The 23,632-nt window shown below is 51.6% G+C and overlaps 1 protein-coding gene across 3 annotated transcripts in view; it reads right to left on the bottom strand.

Annotated features, from left to right (window-relative positions):
• STK10 (serine/threonine kinase 10) overlaps nt 1-22,930 on the bottom strand; it is a 150,859-nt gene extending 127,929 nt beyond the window's left edge. For all 3 annotated transcript variants that reach the window (XM_073994719.1, XM_045395048.2, XM_073994720.1), the window contains exon 1: nt 22,456-22,930. Coding sequence is in view for 1 of the 3 variants with exons in the window: in XM_045395048.2 (XP_045250983.2) it covers nt 22,456-22,611 (156 nt within the window). In the remaining 2 variants the exon portion in view is untranslated. The remainder of the gene's footprint in view (nt 1-22,455) is intronic.
• Between the last annotated feature and the right edge of the window lie 702 nt (nt 22,931-23,632).

A 23,632-nucleotide genomic window follows, 5' to 3' on the forward strand; every position in this document is an offset into this window, starting at 1 on the left:
CAAGAAGAGTAAATGAGAACACAAGAGCAAAGAGCCTAGAGGGGCCTGTTCCTGGGGGCACCCCAACCTCAGGCCTGGGAGCCGCTGGAGCTGCTGGGAAATTGACCCTGGGGCTGGGGAACAGTAGGGGACTTGGCCAGCATCCATTCCCCCTTGTGGATTCAAAACTCTAGTTGCCGGTCGGGCATGGTGGCTCACGCCTATAATCTCAGCACTTTGGGAGGCCACGGTGGGCAGATCATCTGAGGTCAGGAGTTCAAGACCAGCCTCAACATGGAGAAACCCCGTCTCTACTAAAAAAAAAAATACAAAATTAGCCAGGTGTGGTGGTGCATGCCTGTAATCCCAGCTACTCGGGAGGCTGAGGCAGGAGAATTGCTTGAACCTGGGAGGCGCAGGTTGCAGTGAGCCGAAATTGCACCATTGCACTCCAGCCTGGGCAACAAGAGCGAAACTCCGTCTCAAAAAAAAAAAAAAAAAAAACTCTAGTTGCCTTTAGACACTGCCTCTCCCTCGCTCTGAGTGCAAGGGATTCATAGCGGGCTGACCTCTCCCTGGGCCAGGGGCATACCCCAGGCCCAGCCAATCAGAGGACTGAACCAAGGGTGCCTGAAAATGAAACTTGCCACAGTCATTGGTTCAGAGATGCCTGGGCATGGTCCCAAGGCAGGCCAACAGGGTCGTGCCTGGGCAGCTCTTTAAATTTGTTTTTGGTTGTTTGCTTTTTTCTCTTTCCTGAGCTGGAGTTTCGCTCTTTGTTGCCCAGGCTGGAGTGCAATGGCATGATCTCGGCTCACCACAACCTTCGCCTCCCGGATTCAAGTGATTCTACTGCCTCAGCCTCCCCAGTAGCTGGGATTAAAGGCAGGCACCACCACGCCAGGCTATTTTTGTATTTTTAGTGGTGACAGGGCTTCTCCCTGTTGGTCAGGCTGGTCTCGAACTTCCGACCTCAGGTGATCCACCCGCCTCGGCCTCCCAAAGCGCTAGGATTACAGGCATGAGCCATGGCACCCAGTCAGTTGTTTGCATTTTTGCTGAAGTTATCAGGAAAGCAGCTTTTTCTTTCTCTGGCGCTGCTAAATCGGTAGAATGTAAGGCTGGAGGGTCTTGCAGCCTATCTTTTCACTCCTTCAGAGTGGCTGCCGGAGGGTAAGGCTAAGATGGCAGAAGCAGGGCTCACAAATGGAGTGCTACTGGCTCTAAGGAACACCTGGAGACAGCCGTACCTGAAGGCAGACTCTACCATAGACTTCTCAGTTGCATGAGCCAATAAACTCCCTTTTGGATTCCTGCCATTTGCCACCAAGAAGGAGATGAGTTCCCTCTCTCTGGGGGTGTTCCAGCAAGGAACAGATATCCAGAGGAGTGCCTCCCCACACAACACACGTGTATCAAGGGCCACCTTCATTCCCAAGCCCACCATAATCTATAAGATGACATTCACTGAGACCTCACCAAAGAGCTGACTGATAATTTAGGATTTGGAGACCTACATGGAAAACGTGTAGGACACAGGCCAACAGAAACTATGGAATTCTTCTGCCAAAAGAATCTTCCTCCAAAAAAGTGGAAAGGATCATTTTATACTTAATAAATTAGCAAAAGCATGCAGTTGTGACAACCCCCCGCCGCCCCCGCGCTGGAGACAACGTAGTAAAATGGGTGAACTCATTACTGACAAGAATAGAAACTGCTTCAATCTTTCAAAGACAACACTTGGCAATAGGTTTTAAAAGTCATGAAAATACTTTTTCAGCCTATAGTCCCTCATTCCTGAGAATTTAAGGCCAGGAAATACTTTTAAAAAGACAATCAGCTGGGCATGGTGGCTCATGCCTGTAATCCCAGCACTTTGGGAGGCCGAGGCGGGCAGATCACAAGGTCAGAAGTTCGAGGCCAACCTGACCAACCTAGTGAAATCCCGTCTATATTAAAAATACAAAAATTAGCCGAGCATGATGGCACGCACCTGTAGTGCCAGCTACTCGGGAGGCTGGGGCAGGAGAATCGCTTGAACCTGGGAAGCAGAGGTTGTAGTGAGCTGAGATCGTGCCACTGCACTCCAGCCTGGGCACAGAGCAAGACTGTGTCTCAAAAAAAAAAAAAAAAAGACAAAAGAAATGTACTAGGATCATGTTCAGTTTATATTAGTCCATAATAATGGAAAAAAGGTGAAATCACCTAAACACAATGCTTCAATTAACTTAATGGGATATTAAGTAACCCTTAAATGATAAACAAGAAGATAATACAGTAATGAGAAAAAATCCTTAAGCCATAATGGTAAATAGCAAAACAGGATAATGAAATTGTAACGAGGCTACAATTTTCCTTTGGGAAAGCTGCATGTGCCTATGGACAGGGACGAGCTAAAACACAGCATAATGGAGTCAAGCAGTTTATAAAGAGAATTTTTACCCAGTGACATCTGGCAATTATCCACAGGGGTCCCAGTGAGGGCAGACTGGGGCAGGTGCAAAGAAGCCTCCCACAGAGAAAGAGACACTTCATCCGACCTTGCCTTAAACGTTCCAGAGACAGACACCCTCGTTCTTCCGGAACTCACATGAGCTGCACTGTCTGACACAGCAGCGACTAGCCGCACTTGGCTATTTAAATTAATAGATATGAAACAAAAATGTAGTTCCTCAGTTGCATTAGCCACATTGCACGCACTCCCACACTGTGGCTACCATATTGAACAGAGCAGGTACATACAAACACTTCCATCACTGTAGAAAGTTCAGCCCCAGCCCTCTGACAACGCCTCTTCAGAGGTAAGGGGGTATCTACAACTCACTCCACTGTCCCAGACCCAGCCTCGGAAACATGGGTTTCTTTTTCTAGGAAGCAAAAGGGGACATGTGCAAGGAATCAGCAGAGGAACCACACCCAACGATCATTTGCTAGGGAAGTCTCCTAGCAACCTGGCTGGGTGGCAGGCGTGAGCGAAGGCTCCCAGCTGACCTGTCAGATGAAAAGCCTGGGTGTGGGTCAGAGCCAAAGAACGGGGCAGTCAGGGCTCAGGGTTCCTATTTCCCGGACTTTATTCTGGACGGCCGTGCCAGGCATGTATCAAATATGGTTCAGGCCACTGGAACCAAAGCAGGGCTTGGTCTGGGTGTCACACAATGTACAGCTGTTCTGTCCCTGTCTGAACATAGTTAATCTCTGCATGGTGATGAATGCTGTCAATCGCAGGAAGGGCTGTGACTCTATTTAGGAGAGAGAAAATCTGGCCCCAGAGAAAACCAGGGTCACAGTAGAACTGACTATGTACAGGAAAAGGGCCCAACATAAAGCCAAAGGGGGTGATCTGAGGACAGCAGACACAGAGCCGGGGTGGCCAGCTGACATGGGCCGGGGTGGCCAGCTGACATGGGCTTGAGTTTAGAGCCCAGTAAGGCCCCTGGCTGGCAGGCATCAGTGAGCAGAGGATGGAAGCCTTATGCACCATGGGCCTGGGCCTTGGGAAGCCCAGGTCCTTGCAGGCTCAGGATGAAAAAGTCCTGCCAAAGCCTCTTATGGTCTCTTGCTGCAGGGCAATGAGCAGTCCGCCTTTCTCCAGTACAGGCACACGAAGTACACAGAGGTACCACCATCTCCTTTTATTGAAGAGAAAACGGAGGCCCGGGCAGAGAAACTGACTTGTCCCAGGTCACACAGCTAGGAGGCAGTGGCAGGCCTGGAGCTCAGCTCTGGCTCTCTGCCCAGTGCTCTCTGCCCTCAGCAGTCCTCCAGAGTTGTCATGCCAGGGGTCTCCCGCCCAGCTGCTCAGTGTGACCGCCCTCCTTCCCATCTTTCCCTCCGTGGCCTTCAACCAGAAACACCCACAGTGAACCCTCAAGGGCTCCTTGCTGCTGACAAGCTAATGCCCGAGCTCCCTGGCTCAGCACTCACAGCCCTCATGACCTGCCCCTGCCCACTTCCCCAGGGTCCCGCCACTCCCTCTCACTCAGCCCTATGCCTGCTCCCTACCTCCCAGCCCTCTTCATGCTCCCTCCTCCACAGAGAACGCCTCCTCCCTCCTCCACAGAGAACGCCTCCTCCCTACCTGCGTTTAATCAGCCAGCAAAATCTAACTCAACCCCAGCCTAGCCCATGACATCGTCCCCAGAACCCCAGTCCACCTCTCCCACTAGAATTTCTTTGCACCTTATTAAGGCTTTCATCGCAGACTGCCCTGTCCCCTGGGCATCTGCATCACAGATTCTCTGACCTGGCTGTGGTCTCTGAAAGGCTCAGCCCACCTGACTCCTCTCAGTCTACCCCAGTCTTCAGAGCCTGGCACAGAAGAGCAAGTGGGTAGATGGAACAGTGGGAGCATGAGTGAATGGGAAGATGGGTGGGCAGACAAGCAGATGGAGGAGTGGATGGATGGGAGGTAGGGGCTGGAGGAATGAATGGATGGGAAAATGAGTTAAGTGGGATGGCGAATGGATGAGAGGTTGGGTGAATGGATGGGTGGGCAGAAGAATGGGAGGGTGGAGGAGTGGATGGATGGGAGGTAGGGGCTGGAGGAATGAATGGATGGGAAAATGAGTTAAGTGGGATGGCGAATGGATGAGAGGTTGGGTGAATGGATGGGTGGGCAGAAGAATGGGAGGGTGGGTGGATGGGCAGATGAATGGAAGGATGGACAGACGGATGGGAGAATGAGTTGGCAGGGGCATGAATGGGTGCATGAGACTAGGTGGGTGTGAGAGGGATAAAGGAATGACATGTATGTCCAGGGAGTAGACAATTATCATCTTCCCTTCTTTCCAAAAGACACTTGAGCCCACCCCTGCTGGGTTCTATGAACATCAGTCTCTCTCCTTCCTTCAATCCTGTAGCCAATAAAGTTATTGTTACAGGAACCGACCCCACGCCATCCGATGTCCCCATCTTGGCAAACTTAGAAATGAGCAAATTTCTATCGAGCAATTTGTGGAAACAGCACAGTACCTAGGCTCAAGTCCCAACTCTACTACTTACTAGCTACGTGTGCTTGCGGAAGCCAGGACACCAGGCCTTCATATCCTGATGAAAACGTAGACAATTTCAGTGACGCATGGGAAAATTTATAAACCACTATGGGTTAGCCAGTTGACTATTGGCTGTTACTGTTCTCTCTTGAAACTGTGTATTTTTTGTTTTTGAAAGCCTAAACACATGTTTACTTTGTTCATCAATGTATCTATTACTCTGTCTGGTCATGGCAGACACTCTGCGTATTCTTAAATGACTAATGAATGAATGAATAGAATCGGTGTTTGTGCTTCCCTGCAAACAGAGAGAAATGAGGTCCTCCACATAAGAGATGAAAGGAAAGTGATAAGAAGTCGACTTTCTCCATAACATATTTCTATTTCTGAACCTCTGGCTGTTCTCCAGTTTTGAAAGATGGCACCTCTTTACCTTGCCGGAGCCAAAGCCTTCAACTGGGCCAGGATGTACTCAGCTGAGTTCTGCCAAGCAGAGAGAAACCACGTCCCAATCAATCATCACCATGCCAAGTTTCAGCTCAACGACAAATGAGACGGCCAAGTTTCAGAACAAATGACACTTAAGGATGGCAAAGATTAGGAAGCCCAAAAGCAGAGGGACACGGCTTCCAGAGACGCGCCTTGAACACCGTCTCCCTCAGGGAGGAGGAGCCTGGCCAGCCACCCTGGCACAGCTCAGGGAAATGTTGAGCCACAAAAGTTGTTGTGAACCAGCAAATAAAAAAACGGAAACCCAAACAGGATTGGTCCAAAGAAACCAAGTCTTGGCCTTGGCTGAAAACTGGAGCAACCTGTCCAACTTGGCTGGAGATATGGGAGCCCTCAGATCTCAGCTCTCCAAAAACAATGGGGAATCCAACCCACATATCACTGATAGGGGAGGCGTGAAAGGTGCCCATGGGCTCTACCTCCTTGCAGGAGACCACTCCCACCTTTCCCAGGCTCCTCCCTACCCAGAGGACAGCGAGACTCAATGCGGAGTTGCAGAGGGGAGAGTACTCCGGGGTCCACAGAAAAGAGGAGGAAGTGAGGAAGGAAGCACTTTATGGAGGGCCACCTATGGCCCCTGCCTGCCAGTGTTTAAGACACTCATTTAATCCTCACCACAACCTTGGGGGTCGTGTCCTTTCATGAACTCTGTTTTAGAGACAATATCAATCCTCAGAGAGGTTAAGGTCGGCCTGTTTATTCCATCAACAGTCCTTGTGGTGCTAAAGAAACATCTGTGCATTAAAAACAATCTTAGAAATATAATGGTACAAAGAAGAAAATCAAAACCTTTCATAATCCAAAAGAAACTCGCCTTTGGTAATCTGTGGTGTGACATTCTTGGAACTGTTTCCCAATCCCAGCTCTAACACTTCCCAGCTGTGTGCCCCTGAGGGGACTTCCTTGCCCTCACTTCCCAGCCTTTTATACCTTTATATAATGACGATGTAACCACTCCTCCTCCAGAGGCTGTTGTGAGCATTTAATGAGTTCATATGTGAAAGATGCTTAGAAGAGGCTGGGTCCTTGGCTGGGCGTTGTGGCTCAAACGTGTAATCCCAGCACTTTGGGAGGCTGAGGCAGGTGGATCACCTGAGGTCAGAAATTCAAAACCAGTCTGGCCAACAGAGTGAAACTCTGTCGCTACTAAAAATACAAAAATTAGCCAGGCATGGTGGCACACGCCTATAGTCCCAGCTACTTGAGGAGGCAGAGGCAGAAGAATCACTTGGACCTGTGAGGCAGAGGTTACATTAAACCAAGACCACATCACTGCACTCCAACCTGAGTGACAGAGTGAGACTCTTGTCTTAAAATAAAATGAATAGAATAGAATAGAACAGAATAGACTGGGTCCAGAGTGAAAGTCTATAAATATTCACTCATTATAATCGCTCTGGCCACACACATATTCTTCCATACTTTACAAAATAGGGATTAAACTGTATACACTGGTCATTCTTACTTTCACTTAACAGTATGGCATGGCTAGGCACAGTGGCTCACACCTGTAATCCCCCTGTAATCCCAGCACTTTGGGAGGCCGAGGCAGGTGGATCACCTGAGGTTAGGAATTTGAGACAGGCTGACCAACATTGTGAAACCCCGTCTCTACTAAAAATACAAAATTAGCCAAGCGTGGTGGCATGCACCTATAGTCCCAGCTACTCGGGAGGCTGAGGCAAGAGAATCGCTTCAACCTGGGCAGTGGAGGTTGCAGTGAGCTGAGATGGCACCACTGCACTCCAGCCCAGGCAACAAGAGCAAAACTCCATCTCAAAAAAAAAGCAAACAGTATGGCATGAACAGCCCTTCAGAGCACAAAACACTGTTCCCCAACGTCATCTCCAAGGGTGGCAGAATGTTCCACTGAGTGACGGGACCCTCCTCTATTTGAGCAGCTCCCTATCATGGAGCCATGCCACACTGGTCACGTGGTGCCACCTCCAAAAGACTCGGTCTTGATTTACATGTTGTCAAATGCTCTCCAAATGGCAGGACCAAGCTATACCCCTGTGTTCCACCAACACTAGATTGAATTCAGATGTGATGCTGGGCTTGGGTCGGTTCTGCCACATCTGGCTCTGTGTCCTTGGCACTGGGCTCATGATGGTGCAGGTGTAAAGATGCCTATGTCCCACTGGGAGAGGCACTATTGTCCCTATTTTGCAGAAAAGAAAACCAAGGTTCCGAGGGGTGACATCACTTGCCCAGGGTTACACAGCAAGGCCAACAACTGAGCTGTGACTTGCAAGATGAACGGCATCCCCAGGTCAAAAGCCTCTGAGGCGGCCGGGCACAGTGGCTCATGCCCAGGCCCCTGTGCCGTCTCCAGGCCCCTGTGCCGTCTCCAGACCCCTGTGCTGCCTCCAGGCTGGGATGCAGGCTTCTTTTATCTCCTTAACAGAGAGAGAGCAACAAACTTCAGGCTGATCCCAGAACTCTTCACACGCCCCCACCCAGAAGCACCCTCCAGTGTAACAGGCAAGGGAGGGGTTCAGGGCCTCAAGGGAATCTGCCTCTGTCAAGCCCCAGGAAGGGGACGATCAGCTTAAGTCACCCCAGAGAAATGGTAACAATCACAGTAACAACAGCCACATTTACATCTTCTGCGTGAGGCAGGACAGTAAGGGCTGGCCACAAGCATCAATCTTCACAAAATCGGGCAAAGTGCTGTTTTGATTTAAACGTCACAGCTGAAGATGCTGAGGATCAGAGAGGCAAGGTGACTTGCCCAAAGTCACACAGCAAACAGGCAGGGAAGCTAGGAGGAAGCTCAGAATTGATTCTAGCGCCACATCATAACCACAGTGCGGCCTCCCGAGTGTAGCCACATTGTAACCACAACACTGGGCCTGTCCAGGGAGAGTGACTAAGAGGGGTCTGCCCAGGGAGGGGGACTAAGCGGGGCCCGGCATTCACTCACTTATCCTTTCATTTGCTCAGCAGGTATTTTTTGTTATTGTTATTTAATTTTTTTTTGAGACGGAGTTTCGCTCTTGTTGACCAGGCTGGAGTGCAATGGCACAATCTCAGCTCACTGCAACTTCCGTCTTTCGGGTTCAAGCGATCCTCCTGCCTCAGCCTCCTGAGTAGCTGGGATTACAGGCACCCACCACCATGCCCAGCTAATTTTTGTATTTTTAGTAGAGATGAGGTTTCCCCATGTTGGCCAGGCTGGTCTCGAACTCCTGACCTCAGGTGACCCACCTGCCTCGGCCTCCCCAAGTGCTGGGATTACAGGCGTCAGCCACCGCATGCCTGCGGCTCAGCAGGTATGAACTGAACATCTACCCTCCGCAGGCCCTGTTCCAAATGCTGGGGACACAAAGATCATTCCTTACCCTCAGGGACTTCGCATCTGTTGGAGGGGACAGAAAATAAACAAGGAGACACACAAGAGAATCCCAGTTTGTTACAACAGCCCTGAAGGAAATCTACAGGCAGCTGCCACCATGGTCAGGGAGGGGTGGTCGGGACAGGCCTTTGTGAGGAAGGAATCTGAGCTGAGAGAATGAGGAGGAGCAGCTGTGCAGTCACAGGTAGAGTGGCAGGCAGGGGAACCGCCAGTGCAATGGTCCGGAAGCAGAAAGGCACGGAGCTTCCCTCAGCTCCTCCCAGAGGCACCACCGGCCTCCACCACCCTCCACCACCTGACCCAGGCTGGCTGGAGTTAACTCTTCAGTTACCCGTGCACCAGTCAAGTCCCTCCTCTTCCCCATCCTTCTCCCCAAGTCTTAGGTGTCTAATTCTGGCTCTGGTATAGCCTGTTTTTTCTTCTTATTGATGCTTTCAGACAAGCAGTTTTCCAGTCAGGTCTTGCTCTGTCACCCAGACTGGAGTGCAGTGGTGTGATCATAGCTTGCTGCAGTCTTGAACTCCTGGCCTCAAGTGATCCTCCCGCCTCAGCCTCCAGAGTAGCAGCCTCCAGACCGCAGTTGGTGCCACCACACCTGGCTAATTTTTAAAATTTTTTTGGAAGAGATGGAGTCTTCCTACGTTTCCCAGGCTGGTCGTGAACTCCTAGCCACCCAAAGTGTTAGGATTACAGACGTGACCCACTGTGCCAGCCCTGGTGTAGTCTGTTAGTATGAAAAAATCGGTAAGCTATGTGGGAAGAAGGGAAAAAATGCATCACGGGGGAAGCAGAGAGAAAGGGGAAGAGAAAGAGTGAAGTGGAAGGTGAGTGTGGGGGAGAGAGGGAGAAGGGAGAAGGAAGCGTTTCAGCCCCGCCCTCCCTGCTCTGCTGACAGGCCCCAGAGACACCCTGCACTGCAGCCTGCTGCGGTCCCAGCAGCCCCACCCACCAGGGCACCAGGAGGGGCCCCAGGAGCGCTTGGCTTCCCCGCCTTGACACCCGCCCCTTTCCCCTGCCACTTCCTGTGCTAGTCCTGCCTGCACCCCTCACCACTTCCTCTGCATGAGAGGCCACCATCCATCGCCATCCAGCTGAGGCAGGCTTGCAAAGAAGGGTTATGTTCCTGGGCACAGAAACCACAAGGCCAAGAGCAGACACCGCATTGAAGCGACCATGGACTGCCCAACAAACCTGTTTGTCTTTCTCTCTGTGCCGCAAGAGAAAAGAGACAGACTCCTGGCCAGAAAGATCTGGGTGCGAGTCCCAGTCCTGCCATAAAAAAGCTGTGTGACCCTGAGTAAGTCACTGTACCTCTCTGGGCCTCTGCTTCATCAGGTGTAGAGTGAGGATATTCCCCTGCCTTTCATGGGGATAAGAAAAGAATAAATGATGGACAGGTAGCAACTGAGCAAAAGTCAACTCCCTACTCATCTATCTTTTTCACTTTGGAACCCACAGGGCCTTGCACAAGTAGGTGCTCAATAGACAATCTAAAGCTAACACTTACGTGACTTCTTCCAGTGTCCTAGACTAAGTGGTTTCCAAGGATTATCTCATTTCATCTTCCAACAGCCCTATGCGATTGTACCATTACCATCACCATTTCACAGCTTAAGAAACTGAGGCAGAGATAAGTAAATTCCTCAGCATCACACAACCTGCAAGAGGTAGAGCCAGGCTTGAACTGCAGGAACTCCTCCAGGTTCCCGGATCACCTCTGATCCCCAGCAGACACGAGCTTGCCTTCCTGTCTCATCCTCTCGGCTCTCTTTCCACCTCCTGATTAAGGATGCCCTAGACTCTTCCATGCCTCCCGTCTCACAAACATCCCGTTCTCGGGCTGGTCACCTACACTCCCTCGGCTCCGATTTGGGTTCCAACTATAGCTCTGGCCTTCCCTCCCACACCTGCCTGGTTCAGTCACCAGGGTTGGCCACTCTGGCTCAGCCTCCATTCAGCATGGACCTCCTTAGTCTTGAGCAGCCAGGGATCCTGCCTCTGGCACCCTGCAATTGTGTCACCTCTTTGGTCAAGGCCTCCTCCCCCATCAAAAGAGAGTCCCTCTCTAATGTTACATGGGCTGACCTGGTCAGGCTCTGGGGGACTTAAGGCAGGCAGGACATTTTTTGAGGTCAAAACTGCCAAAGTCTAAATTCATCGGCTTGGCCTTCAAAGCCCTCTTGACTTGGTCCCTGCTATGGTCCGAGTTTCTGTGTCCCTGCAAAATTCTTATGTTGAAATCCCAACCTCTAAGGTGATAGCATTAGAAGGAGGGGCCTTTTGGGAAATGACTAGGTCTTAATGAGATTAGTGTTCTTGTAAAAAAAAAGAAAAAAAGACCGCAGAGGCCGGCGCGGTGGCTCACGCCTGTGATCCCAGCACGTTGGGAGGCCGAGGTGGGTGGATATCTTGAAGCCAGGAGCTTGAAACCAGCCTGGCCAACATGGTAAAACGCCATCTCTACTAAAAACACAAAAATGAGCCAGATGTGGTGGTGCATGCCTGTGATCCCAGCTACTCTGGAGGCTGAGGCACAAGAATCACTTGAACCAAGGAGGTGGAGGTTGCAGTGAGGTTGCACTCCAGCCTGGATGAAGGAGTGAGACTCTGTCTCAAAAAAAAAAAAAAAAGAAAGAAAGAAAGACCCTAGAAGGCTAGCTCTCCTGCTGTCCCTCCTACTACGTGAGGTCACAGCGAGAAGGCACCATCTGGGAAGCAGAGCAGGCCCTCATTAGACACCAACTCTGTGGGAGCCTTGATCTTGGACTTCCCAGCCTCCAAACTATGAGAAATAGAATGTTTATCGTTTGCAAGCCACTCAGCCTATGGTACTTTGTTGCGGCAGCCCGAATGAGCCACGCCCCAAATGCTATTGCGGACCTGGCCCAGCCCTGGCCCATGCCCACTTCCCAAATCCAATGACCGCTGGGATTGAGGAGGCAACAGTAGAGGTCAGATCTGTCATGCCCAACACAGTAGTCACTAGTCACGTGTCACTACCGAGCACCTGGTATGTGGCCGGTGCAGATGGAGATGTGCCATAAGCGCAACACCCACCGATTTCAAAGACTGCATGAAAGAGAATATAACACATTGCTTTAATTCCGCTTTACTACATGCTGAAGTGATAAATATACCATTAAAATTCATTTCCCTATTTTTCCTCTGGTTTGAATGAGGTGACTAGGAAACCTGCCATTGCCTGTATAGCCTGCATAACGCTCCCTTGGACAGCATCATTGGCCCAGGCACAGAAGGGACCAACTTATCTGTTTTTGTTTTGTTTTGTTTTGTTTTGTTGAGACAGAGTCTTTCTCTGTTGCCCAGGCTGGAGTGCAATGGCGCTTTCTCAGCTCACTGCAACCTCTGCCTCCCAGGATTCAGGTGATTCTCGTGCCTCAGCCTCCCAAGTAGCTGGGACTACAGGCATGAGCCACCACACCCGGCTAATTTTTTATAATTTTAGTAGAGACGAGGTTTCACTATGTTGGCTGGGCTGGTCTCGAACTCCTGACCTCAGGTGATCCACCTGCCTCGGCCTCCCAAAGTGCTGGGATTACAGGTGTGAGCCCAGCCCAGGATCAAATTATCTGATACTCACAGAGAAGACAGAAATCTGGGATTTTCTGTGAAATCTCTTCATTTAAAAATACTGGCAATCAAGTCAAATTTGGTTCAACCTCCGTGGTGGCCACACCGTGTGGCCCCATCCTCAGGCCACATCAGGCCCCCACATCAGGCCCAACGGCCAGCAGTCAGCAACCTCGGGCCTCATGAGCCAGCCTCTCTCCTGGCCTGGACTTCCTTCTCTCCACCTTATCACCATCCCGCCTGCTGTACCAGGTGGAACCTTCCCCGCTCTCGGCTGGCTGCCTATTTGCCCTGTACAACTCTCATCGCAGGCAGCACGTTCCTGTCTCCTCCCCCACAACACAAGGGAAGCAGCAGGGGAGGCCGCCTTCTTATCCTGAGCACCTACTGTGGCCAACGGGATACCCGCTGTGTGAGTTACTCAGGCAGGTCTCACAACAGCTCCCGCGGGTGGACTCAGCCCCACTGTACTCATGGGGAAGCTGAGGGAGGCTGAGACAAGCCACTTGCCTGAAAGGACGCAGTGGCTAAATGGCACAGCCAGGATGCAAACCCTGGCTTCTCTGACTGCAAGGCCCAACTCTTTCATTGCACACCCAGAGACCTGACAGAGGAGGTCAACAAATACTGTCTGCCGGGCTGAATAAAGGGACGCTCATCTGCACAAGGCAGTGGTTCTCAGCTGGAGCCATTATGCCTCCCTCCCCCACGGAGCACGTGGCAACATCTGGGCACACTTCTGGTTGTCACACTGCAAGGAGGCGTTCTGGCACCCAGTGGGTTGAAGCCAGGGATCCTGTGAACACCCTAGAATGCACAGGACAGCTCCATAACAAAGAACGACCCCACCCAAAATGCCAGTAGTGCCAGGTGAGGAAGCGCTGGTATGAGGGCTATGCTATCAACACTGAAGTATCCCTGCCTTGTCCCTAAAGTTGTAGTGGCGGGTCAGGAGCTTCTCCATCTGACACCAAGAGCATCAATCATAACACCTCATCGTCATTTCCTGAGCCCTTCCTGGGTGAGAATCAGACGCTAAACATATCACCTCAACTCCCCTCAGCCCTGTGGCCAACTCCATTTTGCAGACACAAGACTCAAGTTCAGATGAGGAGGTGGTCGCCTATTTGGGGTTCAAACAGGACCAGGACTAGGACCAACATCCTACTGAACCCCAAATCTCTTCCCTTCACCACTACCCTGTTCCACTACCCTCAGCAGCAGGGGGCCTAGGAGTGACCACCCAGGGCTGTTCTGGGGGCTATGGGGTGACAGCCTCTGGAGAAATCCCCTAGTCTAGGTAACTTTGGGAGGCCAGGCCATGGGAGAGTCCTGGATGGAGGGCGGGTCCGTCTGTTTGTTTCCATCCCTTCCCCCACGGCTCGCTTTCGCATCAGCCAAAAAAAATTCCCAGAACGGCCAGTGTGAAATCAGACCCACAGGGCTGCAGGCACGGCCCCACGCAGAATCCGGGCCCCCGTGAAGGGCGTCATCCACAGGAAGTTCAGACCCCCTTGGATTGGGGGCTGAGTCACGAGTCAGAAACCCACTCACAATAGCATGGACTTGGGTTTAAAAATACTTGGCTGAGCGGAAACAAGGTTACTGCCTGGGGCCAGATCTCTTTCCGGAGGAGGAGGGGAGCACTGAGACCTTCCCCATCCCCAGAGGAAGTGGAAACCCAGGCTTTCAATCTAGTAGGCAGGAGAGGAGGTGAAAGGAGAAGGCTGTGGCTCAGGGATGGGCAAGAAGGCCTGGGAGGGCTCCTACCTCACTTAACCTGGGCTTCCTCTCAACCAGGCAGGGAGGGCAGAATGTCACATCATTCCTAAAGCCAGCACACGGCAGAGGCACCCAAGCTCTGAGCAGCAGCTGCCAAGGCCCCCTGTGCACTTGAGGTGTTAAGAGGACTTGGGGATTGGCCCTCAGCAATAGCAAGAGACAAAAGGGACCTGTATTAATTTATCTCATTTTATTTTTAAAATCACCCTCAAATAGGCATATGCTTTGATCTAGTAATTCCCTTTGAAAGTCCAGCCTAGGCCGGGCGTGGTGGCTCATGCCTGTAATCCCAACACTTTGGGAGGCCGAGGCGGGCAGATCACCAGAAGTCAGGAGTTCAAGACCAGCCTGGACAACACGGCAAAATCCCATCTCTACTAAAAAATACAAAAATTAGCCGGGCATGGTGGCAGGCGCCTATAATCCCAGCTACTTGGGAGGCCAGCGCAGGAGAACTGCTTGAACCTGGGAAGTGGAGGTTGCAGTGAGCCAAGATCGTGCCACTGCACTCCAGCCTGGGCGACAGAGCAAGACTTCGTCTCAAAAAAAAAAAAAATACAAGAAAGTCTAGCCTAAAAAGTAAATTAAAATACAGCAACAGCCGGGTGCAGTGGCTCACGCCTGTAATCCCAGCACCTTGGGAGGCCGAGGCAAGCGGATCGCTTGAGGTCAGGAGTTCAAGACCAGGCTGGCCGATATGGTGAAACCCCGTCTCTACTAAAAATACAAAAAAAAACATTAGCCGGGCGTGGTGGCACACACCTGTAATCCCAGCTACTCGGGAGGCTGAGGCAGGAGAATCACTTGAACCCAGGAAGCAGAGGTTTCAGTGAGCTGAGATTGCACCACTGCACTCAGCCTGGGCGACAGAGTGAGACTCTGTCTAAAATAAAATACAGCAAGAACTCTACAAAACTGTTCATCAAGATACAGTCAGCTCTGTGAGAACCCTTATTTTGAACCTGCCAACTTTGCTCCAACACCATCGACATACCAGGGAGTGATTCTGCTATAATATTAAGGTCATGTTTGGTTACATATAGAAACAGCAAGTGAACGCCATAGATGAATGCAGAAAACTGCACTGAGCTGACTCGGGTGCTGAAGGAATGCACAAAACACACAGGCGCACACCTCTGACATCCATCAACCACCTCTAAGCCACACCCATGTGCATCTGCCATCTGATTGCACGCACACCTCCTTCCACAGCGCCCCACGCTGCTGCCTTCCCAGCACCCACGTCCACCCACGTGGTGCATCTTTTTTCAGGTAAGATGCCTGCGTACTGCAGCATGTGTGTATTTCTTCTCCGTGTAACTTGCGTAAAACTGCACTATTGGTTTTGAGATTCTGAACTTTCTTTAAAAGATGCCACTGATGAAGTTTTTGAGTGCTGTGCCCTCAATCCCATTTTTCCCATAAGGCCTCTAGTTTTCACTGCATGATTTTATATAGCTCTGTGATTTTTACAAAGACATAATTGTCTTCTATTATATACTAAGTAAAGCATCTAGCACAGTGCCTGGCATACGATTATTTAATCTATTTTAAATTTTTTTTTTTTTTTTTTGAGACAGAGTCTCGCTCTGTCACTCAGGCTGGAGAACAGTGACACAATCTTGGCTCACTGCAACCTCCACCTCCCAGGTACAAGAGATTCTCCTGCCTCACCCTCCCTGAGTAGCTGAGATTACAGGCACCCACCACCATGCCAGGCTAATTTTTGTATTTTTAGTAGAGAGCGGGTTTCGCCATGTTGGCCAGGCTGGTCTCAAACTCCTGACCTCAGGTGATCCTCCCGCCTCAGGAGGTGGAGGTTGCAGTAAGCCAAGATCGCGCCATTGCACTCCAGCCTGGGTGACAGAGCAAGGCTCTGTCTAAAAGAAAAAAAAGAAATAAAACACTACAGATACATATGATTAGAATCAGGCGGGAAAAAAAATTCATCACAACATCAAAAGTCTAGAAGGAAATACATCAAAATGTCAACAGACATTGATGGAACCCAGGGTAATTTTTTTCTGTTTAACTGTTGCTATTTGTTTGGTAAACTCCCAATTTTGCAAAATAATACATCTTTTAAGAGTTTAAAAAGGTCGGCTCGGTGGCTCACGCCTGCAATCCCAGCACTTTGGGAGGCTGAGGCGGGCGGATCACAAGGTCAGGAGTTCAACACCAGTCTGGCCAGCATGGTAAAATCCCATCTCTACTAAAAATACAAAAATTAGCCGGGTGTGGTAGTGCACACCTGTAATCCCAGCTACTTGGGAGGCTGAGGCAGGAGAACTGCTTGAACCCGGGAGGCAGAGGTTGCAGGGAGCTGAGATCGCGCCACTGTACTCCAGCCTGGGTGACAGAGCAACACTCTGTCTCAAAAAAAAAAAAAAAAAAAAAGCTTAAAAACAACAAAAAATCAAAACCAGAGCAATTTTCTAATTTTGTTTTGTTTTGTTTTGAGACAGGGTCTCAGGGTCTCACTCTGTTGCCCATGCTGGAGTGCACAGGCGTGAGTGCAGCGGCTCACTGCAACTTCTGCCTCCCAGGCTCACGTAATCCTCCCACCTCAGCCTCCTGCGTAGCTGGGACCACAGGCGCCTGCCACCACACCCAGCTAATTTTTTTTGAGATGGAGTTTCACTCTTTCACCCAGGCTGGTTTGCAGTGGCACGATCTCAGCTCACTGCAACCTCCACCTTCCAATTTCAAGCGATTCTCTTGCCTCAGCCTCCGGAGTAGCTGGGATCACAGGCGCCTGCCACCACGCCTGGCTAATTTTTGTATTTTCAGTAGAGATGGGGTTTCACCATGTTGTCCAGGCTGGTCTTGAACTCCTGACCTCACCTGATCTGCCTGCCTCGGCCTCCCAAAGTGCTGAGATTACAGGTGTGAGCCACCGTGCCCGGCCAATTTTTTGTATTTTTCATGGAGATGGGGTTTCATCATGTTCCTCAGGCTGGAAAGCAGTATTTTTTTTTTTTTTTTTTTTTTCTGAGATGGAGTCTTGCTCTATTGCCCAGGCTGGAGTGCAGTGGCACAATCTTGGCTCACTGCAAGCTCCGCCTCCTGGGTTCATGCCATTCTCCTGCCTCAGCCTCCTGAGTAGCTAGGACTACAGGCGCCCGCCACCACGCCTGGCTAATTTTTTCTATTTTAGTAGAGACGGGGTTTCACGGTGTTAGCCAGGATGGTCTCCATCTGCTGACCTTGTGATCCACCCACCTCAGCCTCCCAAAGTGCTGGGATTATAGGCATGAGCCACCACGCCCGGCCAACGAAGCAATTTTTAAGAAGGATACCAGGCTCCATGGCTCACGCCTATAATCCCAGCACTTTGGATGGCTGAGGCAGGAGGATCACTTGAGCCTAGGAGTTCAAGACCAACCTGGACAAGAGAGCGAGACCCCATCTCTACAAAAAATTTAAAAATTAGCCAGATGTGGTGGCATGTGCCTGTAGTCCGAACTACTCTAGCGGCTAAGACAGGAGGATCCCTTCAGCCCAGGAGTTCGAGGCGGAAGTGAGCAATGATGGTCCCACCGCACTCCAATCCTTGCAACAGACTAAGACACTATCTCTAAAAAGAAACAAAAAGAAGCAGAAAAATCATCTCAGCCTGCTAACCCAACTCTTTTCATTTCTCCATGTTCCCTGTCCACAGTGGGTGCATGAGTACCTGTGTTGCTGCTGCTATGACAGCAAGCACACTCTGCTAAAGTCAGCTTTTCCCACTCAACCTATCATCTTTTACCCTTTCCACCTCCTCTTCAAAATGAAGATTTGCAATGATAAGAATTTTGAAACCATATAGCTTGTTAACTTTACTTCATTTTTTTGTTTTGTTTTGTTTTGTTTTGTTTTGTTCTTTGAGACAGAGTCTCACTCTGTTGTCCAGGCTGGAGTGCCAGTGGCACAATCTCTGCTCTCTGCCACCTCTGCCTCCCAGATTCAAGCAATTCTCCTGCCTCAGCCTCCCGAGTAGCTGGGATTACAGGCTTACAGGCGTGTGCCACCACGCCCAGCTAATTTTTTGTATTTTTAGTAGAGATGGGGTTTTACCATGTTGGCCAGGATGGTCTTGAACTCCTGACGTCAAGTGATCCACCAGCCTCGGCCTCCCAGAAGTGCTGGGATTACAGCCTGCTTTGTATTCTAGTAATTAACTAGGAATGGTTTTCTTTTGAAACCAATTTGCATTCACATAGGCATTGGGTGAGAATGAGCTTGACTTTGCACAAAATCAATCCTATCCTCCTCTTTTTCTCCTGAGGCAGACAGATTAAGGCTTATCAGGGAGAGGAGGAAAGAGAGGTTTGATATCTCTGAGACCTCTAACTTGAAGACTCATCAGGAAATCTGGAATCAGAGAGTCCTCTCCTGACACCGTTGACAAATTCAGACTTCCAAGGCCCAGAAAGACCTCAGGAAGCCTTCAGCACTTAGGCTGTCAGAAGAACAACAGTGCTGCTGGCAGTCCCTCCTCAGCGCCCTGCCAATTGCTTTCTCAGGTGCCGTGTCAAAATGGAATCTCTGGTTCCAGCCATAGAACCAAGATGGAATTTTTGGTTTGGGTTACTTCAGTGACCAGGCCAGGGAATAACCAAGTAGGCAGGAGTCGTGGTCCTTGACTACAAGGGTCTTTAGTAAAAGCAATACCTGCTTCGACTTCAAGCAGGAGGGGTGAGTAAACAGCACCTCTTGAGTAGGCAGCCTGGGTGACAGGGATCTCTGATCCAGGATGGGTCTTCCTTAGCTGGTGACTAAGGAAAGAGCGTTCAACTGAAGCCCAGAGTCCTGGGTTCTAGTCCCTTCTCTTCTCTGGGCACCAGGGCATACAGGGTTGGCTTAGGTCAGAGCATGCTAAGGCCAAGAAAGTAACAGAATAGACTGTTAGGTCTATCAGCCATCACACCACTCTCTTGGTCTGGCTCTCCCTTAATTAAGAGAAAATCGTGGATTCAGAGGTAGAAGGAGAGGGCTGTGGTGGAGCCAGCTCACAACTTAGAGAACTAAAGTCACTTTTTGTTGTCGTTTTTGAGACGGAGTCTCCCTCTGCCCCCAGGTTTGAGTGTAGTAGCACGATCTCAGCTCACTGCAACCGCTGCCTCACGGGTTCAAGCAATTCTCCTGCCTCAGCCTCCCGAGTAGCTGGGATTATAGGCATGCGCCACCACACCCGGTTAATTTTTTATTTTTGCATTTTTAATAGAGATGGGGTTTCGCCATGTTGCCCCAGCTGGTCTCAAACTCCTAACCTCAAGTGATCCACCCACCTCGGCCTCCTGAAGTGCTAGGATTACAGGCGTGAGCCACAGCGTCTGGCCCTGGAGTCACTTTTTTAAAAACTGACTTTCCACATGCTTTGGAGAACCAAGAGGACACAGTACAGATTGTGAATCGGATGAGCTCCTTTGTATGAAACTTTCAGAGTAGCAGGGGAGTTATAAGGAACTAAAGCAGGAGGAAACACAACTGAAAATGACAAGAGAAAATCTTACCAGCACAAAAGCAAAGTTCTGCATTTAAGTTTAAAGGAAGATGAACCCTGTGAAGCCAGGATATATTTCAGGGAACAGGACAAGAATGCAATTGAAAGCCCCTAACGGAGAAAAAAAAAAAAAACCCATACGTTTGTTTTGTGTTGTTTTGTTTTTGAGATGGAGTCTCACTCTGTGGCCAGGCTGGAGTGCAGTGGTGGCATCTCGGCTCACTGCAATCTCCGCCTCCCGGGTTCAAGCAATGCTCTTGCCTCAGCCTCCTAAGTAGCTGGAATTACAGGTACGCATCACCATTCCCAGATAATTTTTGTATTTTTAGTAGAGACGGAGTTTCATCATGTTGGCCAGGATGGTCTCAATCTCCTGACTCGTGATCCGCCCGCCTCGGCCTCCCAACGTGCTAGGATTACAGGGGTGAGCCACCGTACCCGGCCCAAAAAACCCATGTTCAAAAGCATACACTAAAAACACCAACTGAGCCTTCTGGAGAAAGTGGGTCCCGTGGCGAGCTGACCAAGGGTCCAGCTGCCCTCACGGTAGTCAGAACACAGCTGCAGGAGCAGGCTCTAAGACAGTCAAGGACACTGGCAGTGTCCAGGGAGAGCTGCAAGGCTGAGGACCATTCTCGGGTGCCACTAGGAGGAAGATGCAGCTCTGAGGAGAATAAAGAAAAGGTGTGCTGAGGAGAGGGTGAGCTAGCTACCCTCAAATATGGGCAAGGCCCTCAGGCAAAGGAGGTCAGCAAATCGGGCAGTCCAAAAGCACTGCCTCTCGGAGCACAAGACCTCTCCCCACCCCGAACAGGAAGCGTGGGCTCAGAGAAGAGGTGGTAAGGTAACAAAAGAGGCACCAGGCCAGGCTAGTGGCTCACGCCTGTAATCCCAGCACTTTGGGAGGTCAACACGGGTGGATCACTTGAGGTCAGTTCAAGACCAGCTTAGACAACATGGTGAAACCCCATCTCTACTAAAAATACAAAAATTAGCCAGGCGTGGTGGCATGTGCCTGTAATCCCAGCTATTCGGGAGGCTGAGGTAGGAGAATCACTTGAACCCGGGAAGTGAAGGTTGCAGTGAGGGCCAAGATCGAACCACTGCACTCCAGCTTGGGAAACACAGACACCGTCGCAAAGGAAAAAAAAAAAAAAAAAAAAGAGGCAACAGGTGGGCCTAGTTGGTCTCAAAATTGCCACTGCTCCAGGTCAGGCAGGGTGACTCACGCCTGTAATCCCAACACTTTGGGAGGCTGAAACGAGCTGACTTCATGAGCTCAGGAGTTCAGGACAAGCCTGGGCAACGTGGCAAAAACCCAGCTCTACAAAAGATAGAAAAATTAGCTGGGTTGTGGTGTGTACCTGTAGATCTAGCTACTCGGGAGGCTGAGGCAGGAGAATCTCTTGAGACCAGGAGGCAGACGTTGCAGTGAACCGAGATCGTGCCACTGCACTCCAGACTGGGCAACAGAGGGAAACCCTCTCTCAAAAAAAAGAAGAAAAAGAAAAAACTGCCACCACTCCAAGCCTCTAGGGCAGTACTTCTCAAACCTATTTGCTTAGGGATCACCTGGGATCTTATTAAAATGCAGACTCTAATTCAGCAGGTCTGGGTTGGGCCTGAGATTGTTCACTTCTAACAAGCTCCCAAATGATGCTACTGTAACACTGGTCATCTAGGAACTACCCTGGTAACTAGGTGATAGACTACTTTCAAGTCAGAGGAGAAGGCTGGAGAAGGCTTCTCTGTGGTCCAGCCTTATAGAAGGGCAATCCTAGGGTCAGAGTGGCCTACAAGCTACAGGAGCCCCAAGGAGGAGGATAGTGGCTTAGGAGAGAGGTGGTCTCCTGGAGGTATACGCTAATTTAACAAGAGGGAGTCTCCAGTAAAAATTTTCTTAGGGGAAAGGGGGGAGTCAAGCTGTACGTGTTCGCTCCCTAAAACAACTCAGCACCTCAAAATTAGCTCTCAGGAGCAGAAACTAAGGTCTTGCTGCCACACTTCTCTAGACAAAATCAGCTCTGCCCCACCCACTCCACAAAAGCTCTCTGCCGAGTCTTCCTCTAGGGGAGAGGTGACTGCAGGCTGGGAGACTCCCCAGCTGTGACTCAGACCGACGGAATCAAATCTGTTCCCCGAGGCTCAGCATTCACCAGATCCTGACCTCCCCCTCTGCCTGGCCCCAACCCACCTTTCCAAGCCCCACCTCTCACTCCAGGGGCCATCCCTCGTCCACCCCACTTCCCTGTCTCTGGCTCATCTTCAGATGTGTCCCCAGCTCCCAACCCTTCCAAGCGCAGCCGAGTTTCTCGGTCCACATCGCCTCGATATTCCCACAGCATCTGTATAGTCTCTCTTAAAAAAAAAAAAGTGTGTGCCCCTATCGCCGTTTTACGGAAGGTCCCTGGAAGGTTCCTCGAGTGGCCCTCTCGGATGCTGAGGTCCTGTCAGCGCCCCTTTGTCTCCCCGTGCGGCGCCGAGCGCAGTGCAGGACACACAGGAAGTGCTCCGAAACAGGGCTAAGGTGGGGGCGGCAGCCGTGCCCGGAGGGGGCGCCCAGAGCGCAGGGACTCGGCCGGGCCGAGTGACGTTCCCCCCAAAAAACAAGAGTCACCAGCATGAGGGCCAGGGACCTCGAGCTCAGAGCCAGGCAGCCCTCGGAGCCGGAGCCAGGCTGGCCGGGTCCCGGGCGGGCATCCCTTCCTTCCGGAGCCCCTCGACGCGCGTCCGGCCACCCACCTCAGCGCCCTCACCTTGTAAACCTTGCCGAAGGCGCCGTCGCCCAGCTCGCCCACGATCTCCCACACCTCGTTGGGGTCCAGGTCGCGCCGGACGTGCTCATATTCGCGGGACTTTCTCTTCTCGAAGGTAGACAGGCGCAGGATGCGGCGGAAATTGGCAAAAGCCATGGCCGGGGGCGCGGTGGCGCCGGCTTGGGCTCGGGCTCGGGCTCGGGCTCGGGCTGTGGCTTCGGCGGCCGCGAGGAGAAGGAGGAGGAGGAGTTGGAGGACGCCGCGGCTCTCGGGGTTCTCCCCAGACCCGCCCTTCCCTGCAGCCCGACCCCGGTCAAGTGTGCCCTGGGCAGCGCCGCGCCGGGAGCACCCGGAACCGCGCAGGCGGCGGCGTCCCCGCCCCCGCCCTGTCAGGTCCCCGGGGCCGCCTCCCTTGTGCCGGCCCCGCAGCCCCAGCCCGGCGCAGCCCTGCTTGCGAGAGCCTCGGACCCGTTCCGGGGGACCGTCCCCGCGCCCGCCCAGCGGCCGGGCTCCACCTGCCGCTCCCCGGCAGAGCCCCGAGACCCCCTAATTGGCTGCGGGCGCTCCCCGGCTCCGCCCGTCGCCGCAGGGCACTCTGGAAACTGTAGTCCCCGCACACCACGCGCCGCGAGCCGCGGGCTGGGCTTTGGAGAAGCTTCGGGGACCGCTGGGTGGGACCGCTCATGGACTCAGGAGCCAGCCCGCCGCGCCTCGTGGCTCCCAGAACTTTTGTGGGAGCGAAGGGGACGGCGACTTGGCATTTCGCGAGAGCCCACGGATCGTTGTCAGCGCCCAGAAGGTGAACCTGCACTTGTTCATTTAATCCTCCCGCAGCTATCCCGCGAGGCTGCCCTCGCCCCCACTTTTACTATGGGGACGCCCTCAGGCGAGGGCACTCGCCCCGGGCACACACGCTGGCTGCTCGTCTGCTGCGGGTTCCTCGGCGCGGTGCTGCCTCCTAGTGTGCGACGGGCAGCGCCTGTGGAGCCGCGGCCAGTCCCTGAAGGCCCCGGCTTCCTGGCGCGGTCCTGCTTTCCAGGGCCTCCCCGTCCGCGATCCACAAACCTGCCATGATTAAAGAGCTGGAAGAAAAAGCTCCTTTGGCAGTGATTTATCTTATGCTTCATGATGGGTTTGCAGATGTATTTGCATATTAAAAACTTTATTCTAATTTTTA

This window comes from Macaca fascicularis, chromosome 6, assembly GCF_037993035.2.
Source record: "Macaca fascicularis isolate 582-1 chromosome 6, T2T-MFA8v1.1".
Classification (NCBI taxonomy): Eukaryota; Metazoa; Chordata; class Mammalia; order Primates; family Cercopithecidae; genus Macaca; species Macaca fascicularis.